The sequence below is a fragment of the Ictalurus furcatus genome, chromosome 18 (genome assembly GCF_023375685.1).
Source record: "Ictalurus furcatus strain D&B chromosome 18, Billie_1.0, whole genome shotgun sequence".
Classification (NCBI taxonomy): Eukaryota; Metazoa; Chordata; class Actinopteri; order Siluriformes; family Ictaluridae; genus Ictalurus; species Ictalurus furcatus.
In genome coordinates, this window is record NC_071272.1 from 14,883,987 (window position 1) to 14,911,338 (window position 27,352).

General features: G+C 39.6%; 2 protein-coding genes across 2 annotated transcripts in view; one reads left to right on the top strand and one right to left on the bottom strand.

The window, feature by feature from the left end:
* The first annotated feature begins 330 nt into the window (after positions 1–330).
* On the top strand, positions 331–15,477 carry slc6a7 (solute carrier family 6 member 7). Its single transcript, XM_053648165.1, has 15 exons — positions 331–713; positions 4,057–4,282; positions 8,036–8,167; positions 8,656–8,804; positions 8,938–8,987; positions 9,805–9,943; positions 10,680–10,814; positions 10,906–11,009; positions 11,097–11,221; positions 11,391–11,503; positions 12,286–12,423; positions 12,527–12,626; positions 13,557–13,675; positions 14,187–14,360; positions 14,474–15,477. The coding sequence occupies exons 1-15, from the start codon at positions 606–608 to the stop codon at positions 14,636–14,638; spliced, it is 1,977 nt and encodes a 658-aa protein (XP_053504140.1). The 5' UTR covers positions 331–605; the 3' UTR covers positions 14,639–15,477.
* A 4,652-nt stretch (positions 15,478–20,129) lies between these two features.
* Positions 20,130–27,352, bottom strand: part of stim1b (stromal interaction molecule 1b) — a 45,030-nt gene continuing 37,807 nt past the window's right edge. The window contains exons 12-15 of the mRNA XM_053648164.1: positions 27,010–27,245; positions 26,745–26,819; positions 23,492–23,549; positions 20,130–21,735 (exon numbers count right to left, since the gene is read on the bottom strand). Of these exons, the coding sequence (XP_053504139.1) occupies positions 21,315–21,735; positions 23,492–23,549; positions 26,745–26,819; positions 27,010–27,245 (790 nt within the window). The 3' untranslated portion in view covers positions 20,130–21,314. The remainder of the gene's footprint in view (positions 21,736–23,491; positions 23,550–26,744; positions 26,820–27,009; positions 27,246–27,352) is intronic.

Consider the following 27,352-nt stretch of genomic DNA (forward strand, 5'->3'; position numbering starts at 1 on the left):
TAACAGGGTGTTACATTTGGGGCTTGATGGCTGTGGGGGTAAAATGATCAAGCATATATGGGTTGTTTGTTTTTATATGTTGAAACTTTAAACGAGAGGTTTGAAACTAGTAACAAATTTAAAATAAATAAATAAAAATTTGAAATATGTTAAAAGGGACATTTTTGACATTTTGATTTTTGAAAAAAAAAAAAAACAAACAAACTGAAAGTGACAATCAATTACGCTTTAAAACTTGTAACAGATGAGAAGTTTGACGTTTCTAACAAGCATTTTTTATGACTGGTAATAAATGAAACCGGTTAAACTTGGAAACAAATAAATAAATGTCTGAACAGGGAAGCTACCCTGAGCTTCCTGGTGATAGTTACCAGACAGAGTGAGCACATCAGGAGGAGTGGCTTTGAGAAACCTGTTGGAGGTGAGTCTTATTCCTGTTCGCTCTCCTGCCCGTCAACAACATGGCGAACTGAGCACTCAGCACCTGCGCTTTTCACAGCTCTGTATACTTACTTCTCCCCTAGCCTGATGTACAGTTCCTGATCAAGAATCAACCGATTAGATTAGATTTCCGGCGTGTGTTTTGAGGTTGGACCGGTGTATCAATGAAACCCTTAGCGGAACCATGTAACGAGCATCAAAAGAAGCGCGGTGAGAAAAGCCCCGGGGAGATGATGGCGAGTGAAGCGGTACCTGCTGCAAACACAGAAGAGGTGGGTGCGGGAGGAGATAGGAGAAACACTGCCTTATATATACTTATTTATATATTAGAATGATAATAGTAATAATAAGCTATTTATTTTAATTTCGAATGAGATATGAAGACATGGTTAAGCGACAAGCTTCTTGCTTTGCTAGTCTCGCTGACTGGTTGAGGACGAGTTTGGCTTCATTTTTATTTTTTAGACAGTAATGCAGCTGAAACGCAGCCGGTGGCTACTTTCGTGATAGCTAATAGTGCTAATAGTTCCGGGTCTGAGACTTAAAACGGTTACCAACATCAAATAAGTTACATTTTAAAGTTAGAAAACTAGAATAAACATAAAGTTAGGTATTTGGTCTTTGTGACAATTCAGTATCTGAAAGAATTAAATCTGTTTGAGTCTGGTTTTTTGTGTTTTTATTGGCAGGTTTTGTAAAAGCCACCTACACGTTGTTGTTGTTGTTGTTGATGCTACAAAAGGTTTAGACTACACACAGTTCACAGTGCTGCTAGTCTAGTTCAAGTCATGGTTCTCTAAGTGGGGTCCAGAGACACTCAGGAGTTTCTGTTTTCACAGCCATGGAGTCTTTTATTCTCAATTTAACAAATGACAATGACATTTTTGTCAAGGTTGTTATTATGAAGTTATTTCATACATATAGTTGATAAGTCAATTAAATTGAATGCATTGAAAATTAACCCAGGTTGTGTATAGGAAGTTATTTATTTTTTATCTACACCTCAATAACATTAAAGCTTAACTGTTCAGATTATTATTCATGTATATTATTCAGTAACTACTATGAATTATGTAGTAACTACAGTGAAACTAATAGTACAAGTATGTTGTTATAAGAGTTGCATGGGTAGGGTCTAGTAGCCACTGATGCATCCTGAGAATTTATATATATATATATATATATATATATATATATATATATATATATATATATATATATGAGACAAAGAATTGAAAATTAACACACTGAAACAGGTTTGGATCTGAGTGAGAGTTTCATGAATAAAAGAGCTCTCATGGTTCTAATAAATATATACAGCGGCACAATACCGATACCAAAACCTTGAGTTTCAGCCGATACCGAACCAGTATTGTTTTAACCATGCTTTGCAGTGAGCAATTTTAAACTGAAGCGCAGTACCGAAACTGCTCAAACATTACTACCCAACAGAAATTTTTTCACATCCAGCCTTTCAAAAAATAATTTCGAACGATTTCCACAACGCCGACATGATTACCACACCTGCCTTGCTAAATGGCTAGCGAATCACTCTTGTTATGTTTATGTTGTTATAGGGGGTTACTGTTATTACACTGAGACATACTTTACACGTTGCTTCACGTTGTATTGCACTACAAGCATTTTGATTATACTGCATTTAACATACCTGACATCCCAGATCCACACCCGGATCCAGGTGAATCCAGAAAAGGATGAATAGTTATATTTGATCAAAATGTGTTCCTGAAAGCGTAGTTTTAGACCCAGGCACAACCTGCTCATCAAAATAAGTATAAATATATCTGTGATTTAAAAAAAAAAATTGAAGCTGTAAAGTGACAAATGACATTTTTGAAAATGGTAATAAATTAGTAAATTTTTTAAAACTGGTAGTGAATTAAGTTTTTAACACCTGTAACAAATTATTATTATTTTTTTACATTTCTAAAAAAAACAAACAACATTTTTGAAACTGGTAAGGAATGAGTTTTTTTTATTTTTTTGGCTGTAAAAAGGTCTTAACACCACTGCTCTAGCACTCCATTGTTTCAACATGATAATGTATGCAAAGTAGCTATTTCTACCTTCCACCTTTTTACCACTTTCTTCAACATTTCAGTAAATCACGTGCCAACTTATTATTTGTTTTTTCAAACATCCCGTCTACTCTCAAAAGAGTGATAGGTGTGATTAAGCTGAAGCTCTCTGACTTGTTTCCTCTTGCGAGACATTGTGTACAAAACCATGTCTCAGTGCTTCCCTGGCAACCTGAGTTACTTCCCTTTCATTATAATACTCAGCGCAACACTGATGATGTCACCACTCCCACCCAGATAGTTTGCTAATGTCGAGGGTAACACCCTGTTCATGCAAATTTTAAGGTGATTTCAAACTGTCCGGAATAAGAGTGTACTTCCATAAGAGTGCACTTCTTGCATAACATCCAAACATTCAACATACTTGCCATTCATATTGTTAACAGATACAGATTTAGACCCATTTATGATTCATTCATGTAAATTCTGCATATTCTGCTGCAATTAGTACAGAGATTAAATTCTTATGAAGTTCCTTGTGAGTAAGACATAATTTATTTATTTTTTTAAGTTCATGCATTCAATTTTTAAGTGTCTTTGTAACACTCATGGTTAAATTTTTTTTACTCTGCATACCCGTTGATGGTTTGAGTCGATAAGATCAGGGGTGTCTCAGATGTTGTGCAGTCAGCAACAGTGGTGTAGCCAGGAATTCATTTCAGGGAAGATGAGGAAATATAGTAACATAAACTCAATGTGCGATCTGTACAGTTAAATTCAAAAAAGTGTGTGATGTGCTTATGAATTTTGGGTGGATGCCAGACAGTAGCAAATGTGTTCTTTTAATCATTTAAAGTCCCCATGAAATCAAAATGGAAGTTTTGTGGCTTTGAATATGTTAGCCTTAAGGTTATCTATAAGCTGGGGTGCTGAAAGGTGTCTAGTGTCTAGCTAGCTGACTTTCAAACACAAATGGGGGAAACATTCTGTAAAATTCTGATTAATCCTGTTTATTCAGATAGGCTTATCCTGTTTCTCACCATAGTAGCTGGTAGGCAAAAATATATTAAACCTAATTTAGATATAGGGCATGGTGGCTTTGTGGTTAGCATGTTTGCCTCACAACTCCAGGCTCGGGGGTTCAAGCTTTGGGGGTTTCTTTTGGGTACTCCAGTTTCCTCCCCCAGTACAAAGACATTGTAGGCTGATTGGCGTTTCCAAATTGTCCATAATGTGTGAATGGGTGTGTGTGTGTGTGTATGTGTGTGTGATTGTGCCCTGTGATGCGCTGGCACCCCGTCCAAGGTGTCCCCCACCTTGTGCCCTGAGTCCATATTAAAGGACACATTCGCTTGATGTTTGAGGCAGTTAAATATCCAGTCGCAAATGATGACCTTTTATGAACATCATTGTAGCGCAGTTACTTTGTAGCATCGGTGTAGTTTGGTGTACTGTTAACCAGAGTGATGCTTCTTAAAATAAGCCAAAGCTGATTCACATACTACTAGTAGATGGAAAGAAGTGTTCGAAAACCAATACAGAAGTCTGACTGGTTTCTATTTTCTCTCCTTGATAGGGTCGAACCCAGATGAATGGGTTCTCTGTGCCTCATGATGTGAGCAGTCCTGTTTCACAGTCCCAGCATGCGTCTAGCCTGTCCTCTCCTGTCCATCAACCACCGGTCAGCCTTCCCAGAGGGCAGTGGGGTGGCAAGTATGAGTTTCTGCTCTCCTGCATCGGCTACTGCGTTGGCCTGGGAAACGTCTGGAGATTCCCTTACCTTTGTTACCGGAATGGTGGAGGTGAGCTGTGGCCTAGAGGGCTGAAATTGCATCTGAACATTTTTTAAAGTACAAAATACAGCAGCACTTAGTCATTAGCAATGTTTAGGGTATTGTGTGATCGTTCGAGCATTGCACCTTTTACTGGAAATCAAGAAAGCTACGCCCACAACACGGCAGTAATTTCTCCTGTCATGTTGCGGAGCTCATAAAACAGGTTCCCAGCAAGACGATAATTAAACTCTGGAATTGGGAAGTGGTTTGTGAAATTGACATGGACAGCACTGCACTGTAGAAAACACTGCCACATGATGTTCTAATGACACACGGTGCTCTGCCTAGACCCTAGTTTGTGATATGACTCTGCTATGATTTGAAGCATACACTTAAAGGAATTTACACTTTATCCATTATGTCTGTAGCTTATGTGTGAGTACCACAGACAGGAATTTCAGCACATTTTGCTTTACTGAGAAAGAAAACACAGAAAACCATTTACTGAGAGCGCACTTATAATGCAAGACTTAAACAATGCATGTTTAAAATGTGGAACTGTATAACAATGCTGTGTAAACTTGTGTAATTTTAGACAGCAGTGGAGCAATGTAGTTAAAAGTCATTCTGGTTAGTTACACAGGCTGAAACTGTGTGTATGACGAATTATACAGCAAATAATTCATAAAAACATTCTACACAAATACACAATTTGGATAAATATCTATTGACAAAATCCAGCAACAGCCCTTGGACGAGATTTCTGTTCTTTTCTCAGTACAAGGAAACGTGCTGAGGTTGCTGTTTGTGAGATTTAAGTATAAGCTATAGACTTGGCAGGCAGATTTATTTGGAAAACCCTGCACTATTCCTTTAATATCTCAGTGCTAAACCCAGCCAATGCCAGCTATGATAATGATGTAACACAGTGACAGTTTATGTCCATAAGCAGTAATCAGTGCCGCAGTCATCTGCGTGTGCTCACACGCTTGTCCATTCCCTGCCAAGGTCATTTGTTTGCTCTGTTATCCTTTGAGAAAGAACATGGACAGTCTCCAATTCCTCTCGGGTGTGTCGTGCACAAGAGTCTCGCAGACATAATGGAGATGCCTGCTCTTTAGAATGGTGCTTGTTCGATGTTTTCATTAGCTTGTTAATATTTGTACGGGTGTTTTAATTTCAAAGGACTGGTGTATAAATGGAATATTACTGGAAAAAACATGCTTATGCACACTTAAAGTGGCAAAATACGTGTATGATGAGCATAGATAGTACTGATTCAGCAAAAATGTGATTGTAATGCATGTTTGTTTGTGTTATTATGGTTATATTCCAGTAACTCCAGAAGGTATGGGAAAGTAAACTACTGTTAGCTCTAACAGTAAAATTTGTGCTTTTTTGCAGAAAACCACTTGAACTGGCAAAATTGCAATTGTACGAAATTGTTTTGCACTGTGATTCGCAGTGATGTTTTTTGGTAAATGAGAACTTTTAGTTGTACTCCTGTTCGATGCACGTAAATCGAAGAGTGAATGCATGTTGCGATGATGTCTTGGCCCAAATCTGCAGAAAATCTGTGGTAATTTTGAAAAATTTCAAGCTCCTTTGAATATTGCGGAGTTTGCTGGATTTTGTGTTCATTTCTGCGTTTCCTCAATCGCAAAATCCTGGCGGGGCCGATTGTAACACATTTTTTTTTCTACCTTAAAACGAAATTGGTTCCACCAAGAAAAGTAGTTTTCATTCAGAATTGGGAACTTTAAGAAAAGAATCCTGGGTGAAGCTCCATCATGAAGTGCAAAGTTTCCTCAGTAACATTGTTAAAAATGTAAAAGCAACAGAAATGATTTGTTTCACTGTATAAGTCAATATACTGTATGTTATCTCATTTCAGTCTTAATGACTTGATTATTATTTGAATACAGTAGAAGATAGTACATGAGGAAATGAGCAGGGGTGTCCAAACTTTTGAGAGACAGACTGATTTTATGAGCAGTGTAGCAGAGAAGTCCTGTCAGAAAAACAACACAATCAGCACTAACAGGAACTAAACTAGGCTAGTGCAACAGTGCTGTTTTATTTTGGAATATAAAATTTTAAAGTGGACTGCGATCCCTCACAGAGCATTTGGTTAGTGTGTTGAAATGATGACAAACAGCACTGTTTAGTTATATTCAGTTCTATGGTTGAATCCGTTTGTAATGTAGAATTAAACACTTCCTTAGAAGAATACACTACGTCGAAGCATGTCTGCAGAGAAACATCTGTATCGAGTTTTGAATTTGCAAATAGTGCTTCCAGGGGTGAACAAATGATAAATTCATTATCTATCCCACTGGGCAAGTAAACGCTCCAGTGCAGTTCCCGAGTCCCATGTTTTGGTTGAGGGGGCACGGTGGCTAAATGGTTAGCACGTTTGCCTCGCCTCGTACCTCAGGGGTTTGGGGTTTGAATCCCACCTCCACCCTGTCTACATGGAGTTTGCATGTTCTCCCCGTGCTTTGGGGGTTTCCTCTGGTTTCCTCCCCCAGTCTAAAGACATGAGTTGTAGGCTGATTGGCATTTCTAAATTGTTAGTTAGTTAGTTACATTTATATAGCGCTTTTCTAGACACTCAAAGCGCTTTACATAGTATACAACCACTTTATACCTCAACCACCGCTAGTGTGCAGCATCCACCTGGATGATGCGATGGCAGCCATATTGCACCTGAACGCCCAACACATATCAGCTATTAGTGGAGAAGAGAGAGTTATGTAGCCAATTCCGGGATGGAGATTATTAGGGGGCCATGATAGAGAAGGGCCAGTAGAGAATTTCACCAGGACACTGGGGTTATACCCCTACTCTTTTACGATAAGTTTCCTGGGATTTTTTATGACCACAGAGAGTCAGGACCTCGGTTTATCGTCTCATCTGAAAGACAGTGCTGTTTTTACAGTATAGTGTCCCTGTCACTATACTGGATAGTGGAAAACCTAAACAGTGGTAGTTAATTTAATATAATAGTGTATGGCCAGTTGGTTAGCTGGAAAAGTGAATTAAAACAGACTAGTGGACACAAATGTGTTTATGAAAAGGGGAGGGGATGGCTGTAGTCCTATAGTCCTTATCCTCTCCTTATAAGGTAGCACATTGTGTTTGCAACCTTGATAACAAGTTATGTTATGATAGCCATGTCATTGGCGAACGTTTCAGCTACGAGCTGTGATGTCCTCTTTTTGCATACCAAGTACAAACATGAGCCTGGTTAGTGCCTTTAACATGAAAGTGACATATTGTGTTAGTAGCAATGTTATATGCTGGCTTTACACTGCAGTATGTTTGTTCTGCTTTGCTTTGTCAGTGTTTCCACATTTGTGTGTGTTCTTGATTCCTGAGTCTGCCTTCTGTGCATTCTGTGTAAGAATGTTCTACCTTCAGCCCGATGTGTGTAGTGCAACAGGAGGTGGGATTCGTAGTGAGTAGCGGGTGCTATAGTTACGGCATTGAATTGAACACTTTGAATGTATTACGTATGAAGCATACACACCAGATTTAAACAAACGTTTGTTTTTACTTCCTCTGGTTGTTGAACCTTCTTGTCTCTCAGGCGACTATGAATAAAACGCTAACAGTCAAGACATGAAATCTTGGTCAACTGATTTGTCCACCCCTGGCTTCATATAACAGTGTAGAAATTATGGAAGGTTTTTCCAGCTACACTTTTAATCCAGAAGTTGCTTTATCAATTGCAAATCATTACGCAAGTAATGGCAGTATTTTTTTGTGCTGAAACAGGTGTGTTTCTCATCCCTTACTTCATCATGCTCTTCTTCACGGGCATGCCCCTCTTCCTCATGGAGCTCAGCCTGGGTCAGTACGGAGCCGCAGGCCCCATCACCGTCTGGAAGTGCTGTCCGCTACTCAAAGGTACCAGCACACTCGAGTGCGGTTCATCCAGTCGCTTGATTTTGAAGTTACATTATACATTAATATTTGATATTCCATCTGAAATGCTCTGGAATAAAAGCATCCTCCAGTTTCAAATGATGAATAATTTGTATAACTACATAATTACCGAGTCATGAAGTGTGTTTACATGTGCACTAATAATATGATCATGATTGGATTTTTTTTCACTTATTATTCGTTCAATGTTTATTCAGTCTTTTAGGAGACTAAATCAGGATTACAGCTCAATAATCAGTTTATTCATTGCATATCCCGTTAATCTGGCATCCTTATTTTCTTACATCTGCACATGTGCACTAACATAACCAGATAGAGATGGTTTATTTGAAAAGAAATCCAGTTTTATTAATCAAGACTGTTGATTTTTATTTTTTAATGGAAGCATATTCAACATCATCTGAGTTGAAATGAGACTTTTAAAAGACTAAGCTCAAGTGTTTCTCCAGGGATTGGTATTGGGATGCTCTGTGTGTCCACTTTGGTATGTCTCTACTACAACGTCATCATCGCTTGGACGTTTTATTACCTGGGAAGTTCTTTCCAGAGCCCGCTGCCGTGGTCCTGTTCTGCTATTACTAATGCTGCACTGTGTGGAGTGAGTTTAATGTCATCTAAACATTGTAGAATTCATTTTTATTGTAAATGGCTTCATCAAAAGGAGGATATAAGACTGTAGACTGTACTTAAACTCATCCGTTATTACTCTACTGTATGTTTGTGATCCCCAGAACAACACCAACGTCACACATTCCCTTAGTGCATCTGAGGTCTTCTGGAAGTAAGGATTCTTACCGGCATTTGCTGTATCACTGTAGTTACTGAATCATACATAGTAGTTATTATTGGAAAGTAATATACTTTAATGTGAACTGAACAATTAGAAGGGGCTTTAACAGATATCATTAGTGTTGATGTTTTATATTATTTTTAATTTTCCTTTCAAATTGTTTTTTAAAGAGAAATGTTAGCTTTAGGAAATTGAGTTCTTTGGGACAAATGAATAGTTGTGGGGCTGTAACTGAACTATATATGTGCTGTACAGGAAAATCTAAATGAATTCACATCCTTTTATTTAGGTTAGTTTCAGAGGCAATATTGCAAAATTTTGGTGTTGGTCCTTTTTTTTAATTTATAGATTTTTATTTTAGATCCGTTTTTAATTGTTGTTATAATAATCATACCTTGTAGAACTGATTTTTAACATGTCAAATATATTGTGAAACATTTATAATGTTAAAATAAGCATATTTTTGTTTCTGGTTCAAAAACTCACTTAGTTCTGTTAACATCCTAAGATTCATGTTTATACAATGCATATATTAGGTGTTAATGTCTTGTATAACTGTGTTCAACTGTTCACCAGTAGTGCTAAAAAATTTATATATACAGCAAACATGTTTTTGTTCACATCTGTTGCCATAGAAACACAGATATGCTTTGCTAAAAATAACTAAACATAAACTAGCTGACCGTAGTGGTGGTTAAATATTTTTAAACTTGAGGTCATTGTATACATGTGTGTATGTGTGTGTGTAACTCTCTCGTTCTCTTTCTCTGTGTGTGTGTGTGTGTGTGTGTGTGTGTCGTTTTTGCAGTGAACGTGTCCTGGGCGTGGTCAACAGTCAGGGCCTGGATGACCCCGGGCCGGTGAGGTGGCCACTTGCTCTGTGTTTGCTGGCCGCCTGGGTCATTATTTTCCTCTGCATACTGAAGGGGATTCACAGCTCTGGCAAGGTAGCATCTACTGAGTCTGATTCACACAGTCTGATGCACACAGTCTGATACACAGTGTCATGCAGCTAGTCTAACCCACACAGTCCGATCCACTCATTCTGACTACTGGTCTTATCCACTCAGTCTGGGCCACTAAGTCTGACTATCAGTCTAATCCACACAGTCTGACTATCAGTCTAATCAACTCCATCTGATCCAGTGGTTGTCTGACCCATTCAATGTGATCCACCAAGTCTGATCCACTAACTGATTCACTCAGTCTGATACACAGTGTCATGCACTTAGTCTAACTCACACAGACCAACCCACTCGGTCTGATCTTCTCAGTCTGACCCAGTGGCTGTCTGACCCATTCAATGTTATTCACTCAGTCTGATCTACACAGTCTGATCCAGTCAGTGTCACTCAATCAGTCTGGTCCACTATGTTTGACACCCAGCATCGGAATCTAAACTTCACAGTATCAGCAAATATACATGATTCTTGATATGACATACAGTATGGCGATACGAGATGAAATGCCAGCAGGTTTAATCTTGTTTAACATCGCTCAGTTCAGCATTTCATAATTTAATTGTATCACAAGTTTACGTGTTCTTATCTAGATGCAGATACAGATTAGTTGTTACACACATAAAGCTTATTGCAGTGTGATAGCTGTTGCAACACTACTTACATTTTAACTGTACACATTTGCTCAGGTAATAATATGTTACGATGTGTTCCACCTGTCCAGGTGGTGTACGTGACGGCCACGTTCCCCTACTTTGTCCTGATCGTTCTGATCATCAGAGGGGCCACTTTAGAGGGATCGCTCCAAGGTGTAGCCTTTTATCTCACTCCAGTCTGGGAGCGGCTGGCTAACGCACAGGTACTTGCAACAGTACTAGTCTTTTATATCTTGCAGTAGATAACGTTAGTCTGAAGAAACCCATTTATTGTAATATTATGGGTTTGTGTAGGTGTGGAATGATGCAGCCTCACAGATCTTCTACTCACTGGGCATTGGAGTAGGAGGCCTTCTTTCTATGGCTTCCTACAATAAATTTGACAATAATGTCATCAGGTTAGTCCACTATTGGTTTTAATCTTCACTGTTTCATAATTTCTTTCTTGGGGGAAAGAAGTGATTAAATCCTAATTCCTTTTCCAGGGACACCCTAATCATCACCATAGGCAACTGTGCAACTAGCTTCTTTGCAGGCTTTGCTATCTTTTCTATCCTGGGTCACATGGCCTGGAGGAAGGGTGTGCCTGTGGAACAGGTTGCAGATACAGGTAACTCAGTTCAGTGTGCTTTTTTTCAGCAGACACTCCCCATTCTTACACACTCTGCTTTTGTGATATAGCTCAACTGAAACATGACATATTGAATTCCAAGAAAAATGAGTTAAGTGATCCTGGGTTATACAACTCAGTGACTATGTGTTTGATCTTCTCCTCTCAGGTCCAGGCTTGGCTTTTGTAGCTTATCCAGAAGCCCTGGCTCTTCTGCCCGGTTCAGTTTTCTGGGCCATTCTTTTTTTCCTCATGCTCTTTATGCTTGGAGTGGACACACTGGTAATACCCCTTTATTTAGATGTATCTCTACAGTTTTATATAGTTTGGTAAAATGTTTATTTGTCCTAAATGTAGTCAGTGAACCAAAATAACTTAACTTCTAAGGCTAATATCGCTTACAAGTAATGGAGATTTAGATCACCTACTTATAGTGACCTAGTAATAATAGTTTTATATATAGTTAATGGGCAATAGAAAGCATTGTCTTTAGTGTAATTTGGTCTCATTCCACTCATAATATATTTTCACTTCAAACATAAATATGTAAATACTACTGAAGCCAGAAATGACACTTTGGGTTTTCAGTTTTGACCATAAACCTTACCCTATTTTGCCCAAACACTGTCCCACTACAGGTTTAACAAATCACATGTAGGCACATGAAAGCTATGAAATAGCTCCTGTATTGAGTGAGACAGATAAATGTCAGTGGTGATGTTTTGGCCGACTGACTTCATTTTTAAGTGAACAAATAAGACACTGTGTTGCAAGGTTCTGCATAGAACCTTTAAAGTTCCTGCAAAGGGACAAACTGAAGAATGGGCACTAGACAGAAGCTTTTACTATGACTATACAGCATTTGGCAAGAAGATGTTTTAAAACAATGATATTACAACATTGTTCCTAGAACATACATTTGTTAAGCAGTGTGGTCTGCTTCAGTTATACGCCATGTAGTGAGGTAACTTCCTGATGCGCTGAGGAGAATAGAAATAACAGTAATTCTCTCTCTCTCGCTTTCTGTCTCTCTTTTTTCTATCTCTTTCTCTCTTTCTTTCTAGTTTGGTAATATGGAAGGTATTACCACAGCAGTACTGGATGAGTTTCCTCAGCTCAGAACCAATATGAAGCAGAAGACCATTTTCTTAGCCTTACTCTGCTTTGGCTTCTACCTCATGGGCCTGTTACTGGTCACTGATGTAAGTGTTAACTAGCACTCCTTAATTAATAAAGATGACTTACATACACACGGAACTGCTGTTAAATGTTTGATATTAACTCCTGTGCATTTCTGCTTAACAGGGAGGGATTTACTGGTTCACCCTCATAGACTCATTCAGCACCAGTTTTGGTCTCATCATCATCACTCTGTTCATGTGTCTGGGCATCTCATTCTTCTATGGTGCGCCTCCCACCACGCTTCCTCCATCTCACACTTACACCACCATATTAACACTTGTCCATTAACGCTTGAATATCGTAAGCATGGATCGATGTTACCTCAGCTTGCTGTATTTGCCGCGACTTTAATGACATCCCATCAATGTACCAACCATTCATGTTTTCACAATTGCTAACAAGCAACAAGTTGTAAACCCCCTTACTGTCTCTTAGTGTTGTAGCTTGTAAAATGCAGCTTGTTACCAAGAAACTGCTAAACATTTAAAGCAGAATAACTACTGTAGTAATAACACTAACAAATATTTCAGTTAGCATTATGTGGATGGACGCCAATGGAGCACAATTGGCCGTGTGCGCTGGGTGGAAGGAGTGTCATACTTTCTCTCTCCTGTCAATCACAGCGACATTAGCCAATCACGGGCGTCTGTGAGAACATGTATGCGGAAAAGGATAGACAGGCGCTTTCCTCCGAGAGTGTTACACTGCCTTGTGATGTGACATGAACAGCAGTTTAAAAAGATGTGGATGGCTGGCTTCATATCTCTCAGAGGAAGCATGTCTCAGCCTTTATTCTCCCCCGGTTGGTGGCTGTCATATGTTAGGAGACATATTGGCAGATTTGGGAGAAAATGGCAGGAAATTTTCAGTTAGGCTAAAGGAGAAAAGTATAATACAGTATATAGTACGGTATTGTTGTTTATGTAGCAGCGCTTCGTACTGACAAACAAAAAAACCTGTATAGTCTGGAAAATACGGTACTCTATGGCTTTGGCAGATTTTAGGAATAAAGAGTGTCGGAATTCCTCCACAGATTCTTCAAGTCATTATCAACGTCTACATGACAACATACCTTTTCTCTGCCATGTCGTCATTCTTTCACGTTGTATATGCAAATGTTGTGATACGGGTGTTTTGCATTGATTTAACTCAGGTGTAAACCAGTTCTGCCAGGACATAGAGGACATGATCCGCCCCTGCCCGTCCTGGTGCACCAAACTGCTGCTCTACTTCAAAGCATGTTGGGTATTCTGCACGCCCTTCCTGTTACTGGTGAGAACAGCGTTTGGGACTGTTTTGTTGAGGTTTTTTTTTTTTGGTGGAAATCACAGTTAGATACTGCATGTTTGTTCAGTATTGTGGCATTGTATTCCTTTTAAGCATAGGATGCTGCTGTTTTGACCAAAAAAAAGACATTTTATATAAAGTGTGTGTGTGTGTGTATATATATATATATATATATATATATATATATATATATATATATATAGAGAGAGAGAGAGAGAGAGAGAGAGTTTAAAATGACATCTTCAGTGGTACTTTAAATGTGCCAGTTAGTTTGTTTACCCCAAAGCAAGCAGGCAGAGGTCCTACCCTTCTGAACCAGAGCAGAAATAAACATGCACCTGACTGAGGCTTGAAACAAACACCATGTCAGCATGTGTTAAATAATTTAGTAGTGTAGCTGGGACATTCTATCTCCCTGCTTTCCTACTCATTCTATTAATGACGTGCAGGTCTATTGTATAGACTCATTGTGAAATGTGTATTTTACCTCATGTAGTTCATCCTGACCTACATCTTCATCGAGATGTACAGAACGTCCCTGCATTACGGCTCGTATCAGTACCCCACGTGGGGCAAAGGCCTGGGGGTATGTATGGGCGTCGTGTGCTGCCTGCAGATCCCCATCTGGGCTATCGTGGCTGTCTGGAAGGAGTCTGGCACCATGACGGAAGTGAGTCTTCATTCGTGACAAACCTATGATGCAAAAAAGAAAACAACACGATCGAATTTTTGAGTAATGAAACACATATAAGCTAAGCTTCCCCGTGTCCCCCTCTCTTTCAGCGCTTCCAGAAAGCCATCCGACCACTGAACTCCTGGCGAGACAACAACCAGAGCAATGGCAATCAGGAGCAGAGGGCAGAGCCTGAGAGAGTGGAGGGACCCTACACAGTCAACCTGACCGATTTGGACTTCACTGCGATGGCCTGGGATACGAGTGAGGCGTAACACTGCACCAGTGTGAGGAGGATGAACTGCACCTTTCTGTTAAAGGGGATGAATGTCGAAGCTCACACTGTCTGGGGACCAAAAATATGTACTGAATATAAAATGCACGATCTGTTTAGTGCATTGACAGTGCCTATTTCCTTAAAGGAACTCGACAAAGCTGGAAATGAGTTTTGTTTTTGCTGACAGTTTTCTGAAAAGGCATGAGAAGTGCTCGCCGGTTTATACTTTCAACCATGGTCACTGTTTAGAAAGCAGTAAAAGCTTCCCCAATGGGGATTTTTTTTATAAAGACAGGTTAAATTTCCTCCAAAACATCAGCCAGTTTTTGATGATCATTTTATTCAAATATATATTTTATGGAGTAATATGTTACTAGGGTGGGCATCCTAGTGGCCTCAACCTGCCATTGAGAATTGAGTTTGTATCTCACCGCTAGGCCGGGGGTCGAAGAGGAGCATAATCAACCCTGCTGTTTGGGAGGGATAGAGGGTCTTACCCTGTGTTCACACTAGCAAGTTGCTCGTGTTGCTAGTAGTTTGTCTCTTGTAGTGACTGCCTTTCAGCACCAGTTTTGGTCTCATCATCATCACTCTGTTCATGTGTCTGGGCATCTCATTCTTCTATGGTGCGCCTCCCACCACGCTTCCTCCATCTCACACTTACACCACCATATTAACACTTGTCCATTAACACTTGAATATCGTAAGCAGAGGTTTTACTCTGGATCGATGTTACCTCAGCTTGCTGTATTTGCCGCAACTTTAATGACATCCCATCAATGTACCAACCATTCATGTTTTCACAATTGCTAACAAGCAACAAGCTGTAAACCCCCTTACTGTCTCTTACTGTTGTAGCTTGTAAAATGCAGCTTGTTACCAAGAAACTGCTAAACATTTGGACATGCACTGTCCAGTGTTTTTATTTTAGTTTATATATATATATATATATAATTAGCTCTGACAACAAACTGTAATAGCCAAAATGTATAGTCAACCATCTCTGTTACTTCCTTCCAAGCTTTTTGATCCTAAAACTTCAGTACACATTTAATGAGCGAGTGTACATGACAGGATAATATAAAACCACATATGGTTAAACCATATCTGCATGTCACACAGTAAATGGGAATTAATTGCAGGTAGGAATGAATGTTCTGAGTGTGGAACTGAAGGAATGTCATACCACACGCACCATCGGCTTGGTCCGAGGAATCATTCGAAACCGCTTAAAAAAAACATTTTGTCACAGATTTCATTGTGCCACGTAATTTACATAGAATTTAGAAAATCTTAGTTGTCTCGCAGTCACCTTTTTGCTTGACACGTCACATGCATACATAGAAAAAATGGCCACTTTATTAATTTAGTGTGAACATAGGGTTATTTCCCTTTTCTTCTGTAGATCAGAGTGATGCTAATTAACTGTGAGCTACGATCTGTACAAGTTCACAGTGTGTGTTCAGACCCCGATAATATGGCGGGAAATCGCAATAACAGGGAAAACAAATCAGTAATTCATAACGAAATAAATATTGCTTCAAGACCAATAAGGTTTGCAATGTCATACAGTATAACAGCAGTATTTACAGTCCCCTCCAAAACTAGTGGGATGGCAAAGCCAATTTATTTGTTTATGCTATACACGAAAGACGTTTGGGTTTGAGATCTAAAATGGATATGAGACGAGAGTTTATTTCAGCTTTTATTTCCTGGTATTTATATCTAGATGTGTTAAACAACCTAAGACATAGAACCTTTTTTATCAGACCAGCCAAATTTTGGGCAGTATACCAGTGCTCAATACAGCAGTGGTTTCTTTCTTTTTCAGGACATTCCTGATTGTGCATCCCAAAGTTTGTCCCAAAATCCCAAGGTTTGTGCAATACCGCTGATTCATTTCTTTACTCTTTTCTCAACTCAAAAAGGGCTTGCTTTTCTCCCATGGGCAGCTCTCTTATTTTTATGTTGGCTTATCCTTTTTAACAACACATGCAGTCTTCACAGGTGAAACTAACAGGACACACCTGTCTAACAAGAAACACCTGTCAGTCACGTTTCTATACTTTTGCTCGCCTACAGATTGGTAGTGGTCTGATACAAAATGTGCTATGTTCTACATCATTTAACACAGCTACATATAAATACCAGGAAATACAAGCTGAAATCCTATACTCTTTTCTCATATTCATCTATTGATCTCAAACCCAAATGTCTTCAGTCCACAGCAAAGACAAACGAATTGCCCTTGCCATTCCAATAGTTTCGGAGGGGACTGTATCACTAAAATATCAATACAGTTTCATCAATATCTCTAATTGGCCCAAAGAATTTAAACTTACAGAAGGGGAAAACAAACTTAAAAAGTATTTTATTTAAAACTTGTGCAAAATATAGACGTTTTAGTGGATTTTTTTTCTTACATTATCCAACTAGTATAACTAAAAGTATGCCTTTTATGATTTTTTGACATTCAGCCAGTATAATGTCCTTTAATTCTATTAAAAAACTTAATAACATTGAATAAAATTGTATTTTTTTTTAAAAAAAACATTGTATAGCAAACACCCCTGTGTTGAGTACAAAGTCATGAAATTTATAAAAGGTTTTTTTTGTTGTTTTTTTTTCCCAAACAAACAAACAAAAAAATGTTTGTCTTTTCGTCTTATGATGAGGTGTTAAACATTGTTGTCCTCTGGGGTAAAGGAGACACATCGATAATACTAAGTATTTATTCCATGTCCGTAGTTTTACCTGTCTACCTCAGTGAGTGCTCAGAGCATAAACACTGACTGAATTTTAAATGAAGATTCAGGTCCATTATGTCTTTTATTATTATTTTCTCTAAATAACATGTGGCTCAGAGCTACAATACATACTAATGCTATCCAGAGATTCGGAAAAAAACATACCAGTGGCATTGTAACTTCCTCTGAAAACACTGGGAAATGTGACATGCTCTGAGTTCACTTCCCCACGATGAGATACATCAGCTCTTCCACAGACATACTCTATGTTTACTCTGAACTCTGGGAAATGTCCAAAGTTGGTATAGCTGGTGAGTCTCACTTCAGAAAACACTCTGGATTTACGCTGAAATGAGCACTGCCTCTCAGTGTGATGTTACATCAAATTAGATGCAAACAAGCCTTCACCTTGTGCGGAGTGCAGGTTAAAACTTTCCCTCTGGCATTTATGGGGCACAGATTCTTTCATGTCAGTGTAATGTGCGTGAGTCAGGAAAGATTTCTGCTAAACTATAGAGTAACAACAATGTCCCATTAAACCAGACGTACTCGTAACATGATATTTGCCAGAAGTGTCTGAGAACTAATCTTGGATGGATTTTTTTTTTTTTTTTACATGAAACTGCTCTAAAACATTGCTAAAAATATCATTTGTAGAACGTAATAGATCAAATAGAATATGCTGAAACTAACAGAAATTCTTTTCCCAAAGAAAAAATGAGGTGTTGAAGAAAAGAAAAGAAGGATTTTGCTAATTACGTAACGTATAAAACGGATCCAAGTGGTAGGCGGTCAGACAGAGTGCAATGTACAAAAGGACAAAAGAAAAAAAGTAGGTAGGAGCAAACAAGATGCAGCATGATCAAGCCAGTCTGATTACATGAATGTCTGAGTTGGACAGACACAAGTGCAAGTTTACACATGTCCATTCCAGGTGAAGGAATTCCAGATGGAACAACCTAACAGCTCACTGTCTTATAAAACTACACAGCAAGCTGCACAAGTGAATTAATATTCTTTTTAAAGGTGAAAGCTACAACCAAATATTTTCAGCAATTTTAAAACATCTTCACTATATGCAGTGAGATTATATATATGTGTATACACACACACACACACACACACACACACACACACTGTGGATATAAAAAGTCTACACACCCCTGTTAAAATGGCAGGTTTTTGTGATGTAAAAAAAAATGAAACGAAGATAAATCATGTCAGCCTTTTCTACCTTTACTGTGAAATTTTAACATATAAATTAAAGTGAAAAAGCAGAATCATCCATCCATCCATCCATCCATCTTCAACCACTTACTCCTTTTCAGGGTCGCGGGGAAACCTGGAGCCTATCCCAGGAAGCATCGGGCACAAGGCGGGGTACACCCTGGACAGGGTGCCAGTCCATCGCAGGGCACAATCACATACACACTCACACATACACTACGGACACTTTAGACACGCCAATCAGCCTACCATGCATGTCTTTGGACTGGGGGAGGAAACCGGAGCACCCGGAGGAAACCCCCCAGCATGGGGAGAACATGCAAACTGCGCACACACATGGCCCCGGCGGGAATCAAACCCCGGACCCTGGAGGTGTGAGGCCAGCGTGCGCCCAGCAAAAGAAGAATCATTTTAGGGGAAATTTTTAAAAAATACAAATGTACAACAACCGAGCTGTACAAGTGTGCACACCCCTAAACTAATACCTGTTTGAAGCGGTAGTGTCGTGTAGTGGTTATCACATTCACCTCACATGCAAAGGGTCCCTGGTTTGAAACCTGGCAGAAACACACGATCGCTCTTCTAACGACCCCCTTGTGGGATCAATAAAGTGTGTGTATCTATCAATCTAAGCACCTTTAGACTTTATAACAGCAGTCAATCTTTTTGGGTAAGAGTCAATCAGTTTGGCACATCTTGACTTAGCAATATTTTTTTCATTCTTCCCTGCCAAAGCATTTTAACTCAAATTGGCTGGACAGCTCCTGTGCACAGCCCTCTTCAGGTCACCCCACAGATCTTTCATTGGATTTAGGTCTGGAGCTATTATTATTATTGATTAAAGCCCAAGGTCCAGCTGAAGAAAAACTGCCCCAAAGTACAATGCTGCCACCACCATTCTTCCCCGTGGGGATGGTGGTCTTTTGGTGTTTCTTTGGCATTATGTCCAAAAATATTACACTTTGGTCTCATCAGACAATAACACATTATTCCACATGGTTTTTGAGAGATTGGATGTATTATTTATTTATTTATTGGTTAGAAAAAGGCTTCTGTCTTGCCACTATATCCCATAGCCCAGGAAGATGAAGGATTCAGGAGATTGTTGTCACATGTAGGAAGCAACCAGTACTTGCCAGAAATTGCTGTAATTCTTTTAATGTTGCTCTAGGCCTCTTGGCCTATATTATATATTATACAACGTATCATGAATAAATAGATTTATTAAAATTCTAAAGGAAAATTTTCGGTCCACATTTATATAAAGGTGTGATGTGGAAGGGGTGATGGATCTGCCTGTACTTGTATCTGCGTCCTCTTAAACACATACAGTACTCCAGTGTTTATCAACCTGCTCACCACCTACTGCAGCTATAGTGTGTGGGCAATTAGCATGAGCAAGAAGTTCAACACACGGCCCTGAACAGAAAACCTGTTCATTTGAAGCTCACTGGTAATGGAACCCTTACTGTTATAGTGTAAGTGCTGTAGTTTTGCTTTTGCTTTATATAGGCATGTTTTAAAAACGTTTATTGAAGGAATTAAATAATTCAAAAATACATCATAATTTTAATTAATTAATTAAAAGGAATTAATCCTTTAAAAGGAACATCTGTATTCCTGCTGATTCATGCAGTTTTCTAATCAGCCAATCATGTGGCAGCAGCACAAGACATAAAATCATACAGATACAGGTCAAGGGCTTCAGTTAAAGTTAACACCAATCATCAGAATAAGGGAACCAAATGTCACCCCATTACTGTGGCATGGTTGGTGGTGCCAGACAGGTTGGTTTGAGTATTTCAGAGCCTTTCACACAACTGTCTAAAGGGTTTACAGAGAATGATGAGAAAAACAAAAACCATCCAGCAAGCAGTTGTTCTTCAGGCAGAAGCACCTAGTTAATGAGAGAGGTCAGAGGAGAATGGTCAGACTGAGTCGAGCTGACAGGAAGGCTATGGTACCTCAAATAAATAACCACTCTTTACAACCATGCTTAGCAGAGAAGCATCTCAGAATGCACAACACGTGGAACCTCGCAGCACATGGGTTACAACAGGTTCCACTCCTGAACAGGAATCTACACAGAAGGCTACAGTGGGCAGGCTTCCTTAAACCAAACAAAAAGAAAAAAAGATGTTAGTACATATATAAGAGTTGTAGAATATTTGTGCTTGTGCATTTATAAAGCATAGATCAGTCTAACACTTCCAACTGACTATCTGTTGCTCACATATGTCTGGTGAAAAAAAAAAGGAATAAAATTTACAGCAGAACACAGACTGTAGTAGTTTGTCTGTGCATGTTATTATGCTCTTTAAATTGAATGCACTACTTTTATGCACAATTATGATACATTTATGCTTCACAACTCTTTACTGTATCCAGGCCTGTAAACAGATGGCACAAGAAGCTTGTAATAAAAGAAACACAAAACATGAATTCAGGATAGAAACTGGGTAACTGCAAGTGCCCGTATCTGTAGAATAAATTATTTTACACAAAAGTCACACATTTCTGTAAAAGGCTAATACATTTGTTCCCATAAGATGACACAATCACTCTATAAACCAAATCATAAAAAAATATCATACAGTAGATGCTACCTTATACCTATATAAACAGTACTGACATTTCTAGAATATAGCGTCCCTCTGGATGTGAAGTACATTTCAATCTTTTTACGCTTTTACTACATCACTACTGTTTCTTCTGCTTCTGCTTTTGGAAGAGTCTGGAGAAGGTATGCTTCTTGCGGCTGGAGCTGGACACATCGGCGTCCTCCCCTGTGGAGGCGCTGTCCTCTTCTCCTGGGCTCTTCTTGCCTCTGCTGCTCTTCCCTCCTACACGTCCGTCTATGTCTCCCGGTGGAGTGTTGAGGGAGCGTGTGGAGGTGGCTGAGCTCATGCAGCTGGACTGGGTGTGGATCTCTCCCAGGCTGGCGCACTTCTCCATGCCAAAGGTCCTCTTGGGGAAGATGGGACTGTCAGTTGAGCCGTTTCCACCCCCGTTAGGCCGGGAGAAAGCGGACCTATTGCCTAGTGCTGTGGACGAACCACGCTGACTCTCACTGTACTGACACATGGACAGAGACGAGTCCGAGTCCGAGTGGTTCAGGTCCCTGCACAGAAAAGGAGATGGAAAAGTGTTTATTATGTGTTTGACATTCAGCAATTCAGCATTACTAAAGAAACTGGAAGGTTTGGGTGTGACACTGAACAGGCACAGCGTAGATGTTAGCATGAATTCAATAAAAATGGCAAAATTATTCAGTTCATTCAGAAGAATATTACGGACAATAAAAGGATTAAAGAATAGTTTGGGATAGTTTAGTTAGGAAGTGGGTGAGTTAGATATTTTGGCATGGAATTATACATATTTTTTTGAAAAAAATAATTCTATACAACAGATTTCTTGGATAAGACTAACTTCTGTGACTTCAGAAGTGCAAAAAATGTTTTGGCTGATCGACTGCATTGGGGTTAGCGAAAATTGTATCATTTTTATATTCTCATCAACTTCCTGCATTCCTTGAGACGAAATAGTAGTGAATAATATTGAACAGTAGTGAATAGTAGGACAAAGTATGCAAGTAGGGTTTTTAGAAGAATAAGCTTCAACAGAGAGAGTGAGAAAGTGACAAAGTGGCAATAAGCAACTTTTGGGGATTTGGTGACCTCTGTGGTAAAAGTATGTTAGTGTAAACAGTTCACAGAAGAACATTTCTAACATCAATTGTGCTACTTTCCCAAACCCTAACGCTATTATTGGTTTGATCTGATGGCTGCAAGTGGCAAGGTGTGTGTATGAGGCTGAAAAACTCAATCTGACCTGACACCTCTGACTTTTAGACGTCTAAGATGACTTTTGGTATAGCAGGAACAATAAGAGAAACACACTGCTGGCAATGTGGTGCAGCAAAAACGGCCAATAGATATTTATAATCAATAAGAGTAGGTGATTTACACCAACAGGAGGCGCAGCAAGCACTGATAATGCATAATGGGCGGGGCCGGATTACACGATGAAGTTTACGCAAACGACAAGTGATGTGGTGACTACCAATGAGATGGACAGTGGGACTGTAAAAATGATCAGATTTTTTTGCTCTGTTGGATAATCATTACTATCTGAAATGTTAGAGAAATTGTTGAGGTTCATCACTTTAAATATATCTGGATGTAAAATGCAAAAAATATGCTTGGGGAAACATCCATGAAACTGTATGAAGGGGGTAGCAGGTGAGTTTCATTAGTGCATTACGAGCCTGTTAGTTTAACCACCATGTTAATGTTATTGTTCACATGTTATTGTTGAGTTACTTTTAACTTGCTTGCAAATATAATTATTGTTTCACTCTATATGGATGAACATTTTAGTTTTTTCCTGTACTGCCTGAATAATAGCACTACTGCAGTAGTTCGTTATACAGAAACATGCAGAAGTCTGGGTGTTGATGCCACTTCAGAGCATTGCGCCTAACAGCATTTAAGCCTCAATCTCACTGCTAGTTGTGTGGCACACGTGAACGGTTAGCTGCACCCTGCTGCGAAAGTGTGAGCTACCCGCTGCTCTCAGCTCTCCGGTGTTGCCGTGCGGCAGTGAACCCCATGGGCGGGAGGCCGAGCACCGCCTCCACAGAGTGGCAGTTAGACGAGCGGTAGAGCAGGCCAGTGAAACGAGAGCCAGAGGAAGAAGAGAGCAACGGCAGGAGAGGAGAAGTGATGGAGGGATGAGAGAGAGAAGAGGACAGAGAAGGTATGGGCAGGAACTCCAGCTGGCCTATGGAGTGGCTGCGAGCCTGTCGTGTGTACGGGCGGCTGGTGGGCCGGGGGGTGTACAGGGGCGCCAATTCACCCTCGGTTTCCTCTACCAACCTCTGAGAGCTCAGCGCTGGGTCAGCATGCTGCGGCCGCACTGACATCGCATTGGAAGCTGTTGAGAGCAACACACAATGCTAATGAATATTTATTCACCATATTTGTGGCACAATGCACTGTGGTACTCTGCATCATAAAATGCCTTTTCATTGATTATGCTATATCTCCAGGATCAACATCAGCAGGAGAAGATAAGGCTAAATAAAACTGTCCTGTTCCCAGAGCTTCAAGTGCTCATTTACCATACTGCTCTTAACTAGCTAGTCATACTTTTGAGGTACAACCCCAATTACAAAAAAGTTGGGATGCTGGGTAAAATGTAAATAAAAACAGAATGCAATGATTTGCAAATCTTATAAACCCATATGTTATTCACAATAAAACATAGAAAACATACCAAATGTTTAAACTGAAGAAATGTACCATTTTAAAGAAAAAATAAGGTAATTTTGAATTTGATGGCAGCAACACGTCTCAAAAACAGTCGGGACAGGGCAACAAAAGACTAGAAAAGTAAGTGTTACTAAGTGTTATTTTTGGAATTGGGGTAAATGATGTAAGCTAGAACATTTTTAGCTACGTTAATTAGGTTCTAGTCAAATGAAACATTGGACTGGGAAGCATATTGGAGCTTGCGCTCACCTCCTGTGGAAGCTAGTCAATTTATGATTTGTCCAGTCCTGTAGCAGAATTTGTAATGTTATATTAGTGCCAAGCTAACAGCAGTGCACTTTCACACAACCTGCCTAAAACTGCTGGAGTAGCATGTGGGTGTATTACAGTTAACCTAATGAAAAATTATATTATATTATTTAATCCTGTTTTGCTATAAAAATCACTAGTCCAGAAAATATGGTACATCTCAGAGTACTTTTACAACTGTTAGTGTCAATCACTGCGAAGTTGGTACTTTTGATTCATTTGCTATGTGATGTGTTCTGAATATTTGGACAGACAATGCTGGAGACGATGCACAAAACGTTTTAAACTAGTTATTTATACAATTATTGATTTATTCTTTGGTATTTTTTTGGTTATGTACTTGGCAAAAGTGTCTTTACCTTCTTCCATCACTGTATTTACTTTGTTCATGTAGCCCTCAACCTGTGCTTTTTAGTTTGTTTAATTATGTACTGTAGTGTAAAGCCAAACCGAAGAAACAGCTGTCGAATCAAAAGTATCAATTTTGCCGGGATTTGTACTCAGCAAAAGGACTAATAGCTGAGTAAGCACACTCAGACACTGTGAACCATCACAGGAGACACAAGCTTAAAGACCCAAGCTAAAGGTTTTTGCTGCAAGTGAACTCTTATAAGAGGCACAGAAAGGCAGTGAAGCACATGTGTATGTGAGTGAATACAGATAATGTTTCAGGAGGAAGAAAGCTGATGAACAGGAAGTGCCAAGAGTTGTGTGCTAAAAAAAACCCAAAACAGTTTACTATGACAGCAACACAATACTGAAAAGATCATGTTAGTGGATCAGATTTCAGTGAATGTAAAAGGTGTACATATAAACAAACAAACAAACACACACACACACAAATACATTTTAGAGGTTTTGTCATCTGTGTTAGTTGCTGAAAAAAAGAGAAAAAGAAGGCATTTTCATACCAAGTTTATCAGGTTTTTGGATCAAATCAAACACTATGTGGTCAGAGAATTTCAATTTATGCATGAACCTAGTGATGGACTTATTTAGATAAACCAATGAATCATAAAGTGCTATCATTTATTGTAGTCCTTCAGAGTTGTTAGTTATAGTTGCAATGTGTGAGAAGATTCTCTCTTCTGTCATCCTCGTCTGATTCACTCGCACTTGCCAACACTTCGAGCATTTAATGAGATCATCATTCAAATGAATGATGAGCTTGTGCTACCTTCCACCGCCTGTTTTGTTTATAGAAGTATGTACTCTCAGACCGCACAGCCAGCGAAGAGCTGGGTTAAATCGATAAAAAAATCATTCACTGGAATCAGGCTCGATACCAAACTCCACGGCTTAAACTTCTGAGGGTTGAAAATGCGCTAAATGACATGAAAGCTGTATAATGTCCTGACTGAACTGACGCATCAGGATATGAGCAATAGTAACACTGAAGGACCTCTTTAAAAAGGAAAGAGAAAGGAAATTAGTCTGAGCTTCATTTCAGTAAAAAAATGAGAGCTTATCATTGTTGTTGAGCGTAGGATGTTTGCTACATCTCATGCTGTGTGGAATTATGGCTGTATGAACTAACTGTGGGTTGTAGACTGTAGAAATGAGACAGTTTTAGAAATTTCTCAACCAACAGATATTTTCAAATACATTTTCTTTCATGGCAAAGCAAGCACATGGAGGGGGAAGTCTGACTGCTTTAAACCTTTAACGATAACAGGATGTATGAAGAAATCTCACTTGCTGCATATAGACACAAGCGGTCATGTTCTGTTGAATGTAGACATTCCAAATTTGTGCAAGTATTAAAGGAGGTATTACAAATACAGTTATACCACAGTGCTGCAGAATGCTTGATTCTGATTGGTCAGAAGGTTTAGATGAATGGTCTATAACAGCAGCTCTGACAGTTGCTCCAGCTGCAAGGTTTATATTAACATGCTCGTTCTAATTCATCATCATTTCTAGACTGGCTATGCTAAATTGTCCCTAGGTTGGAATGAGTGTGTGATCGTGTGTTTGGTGCTTTGGGATGGACTGCTGTCCTGTCCAGGCTGTATTCCAATCTCATGCATAGTGTTCCTGGCATAGGTTCTGGATCCGACAAAACCCTGACCAGGATAAATCACTTACTGAACATGAATGAATGAAAAATCTTGGTTTTAGTCCCGAGCTCTAGTCTTAATCCTTCTGAACTAATAAACATTTATTTCAGGTGGACCTGACACAACTTCCAACAAGCCTGAGTAGAAACCACATTCCATGTATGAAAAACACACAGAAAGCTTTTGGAAGAGTGCCTGGAGAGGCCTGACTCAAAATGTGCAAATACTAAGGCTTTAAACCTGAAGAAGTTATGCCAAGCTAGCTATGTCCAAGTTAGCAGTGATCCTACAGATTTGCACTTCAGGATGCATTTAAATCCCTTTAATGAAAAAGAAAGAAAAAGAAAGAATTTTAATTGGCTGCTGCTGGCTTAGGAGTTAGTAGTGCACTTTCCACAGATACAGGAAGAAAGCGAATAAAAGGGCGCTTGGAGAGATATGGACAAAGTTGTTAGGAGTGACTAAGAGAATGATGAGGTGATGCCAACCAGAATGTTTCCACAGGCTCTCTGAGGCCACAGGCCAAAGGTCGCTCACTCGCCGGTCCATCTGCCAGGCGGCATCTGTAAACATCAAGCAGTTTGAACAGAGCTTCAGGAACTCCACATTTCTCTACTAACAGTACAGGCTTAACGCACCGGATCAGTCATTCAAGCGCTGCTGAGGGGAAACTTTGCCAGGTTTTCATTCAGTTAAGAATGTATGTGTGATTGTGTTTGTGTATGTGTATGTGTGTGCTTGGGGTGTACTCACAGCGCAGAGTTCCAGGGGACAGTATGTCCTCGTCCATGTCATCCAGATCGTCAGAAAGCAGCAGGTGCTGTGGCGGGGCAGTCCGGATCCCCAGAGAAGCAGGGTCCAGGTTGAGAGCCGAGGCCAGAAACAACAGGCCCGGATTATTTACAATGCTCAAACCTGTGAGAGACTCGATCTGCTGCCAGCGATGCAGCTTCTCCCTCAGAGCCACTGTTACCTCTCCTAAAGCCTGTCTGTGAGGGGACAGTGAGAGAACAATATGGAAACTTTGCTGGTGCATGTAACAGTGCCAATATTTTCTTTCACTAATGCTGCGTCGCATCTCAGATGAGACTGAGCC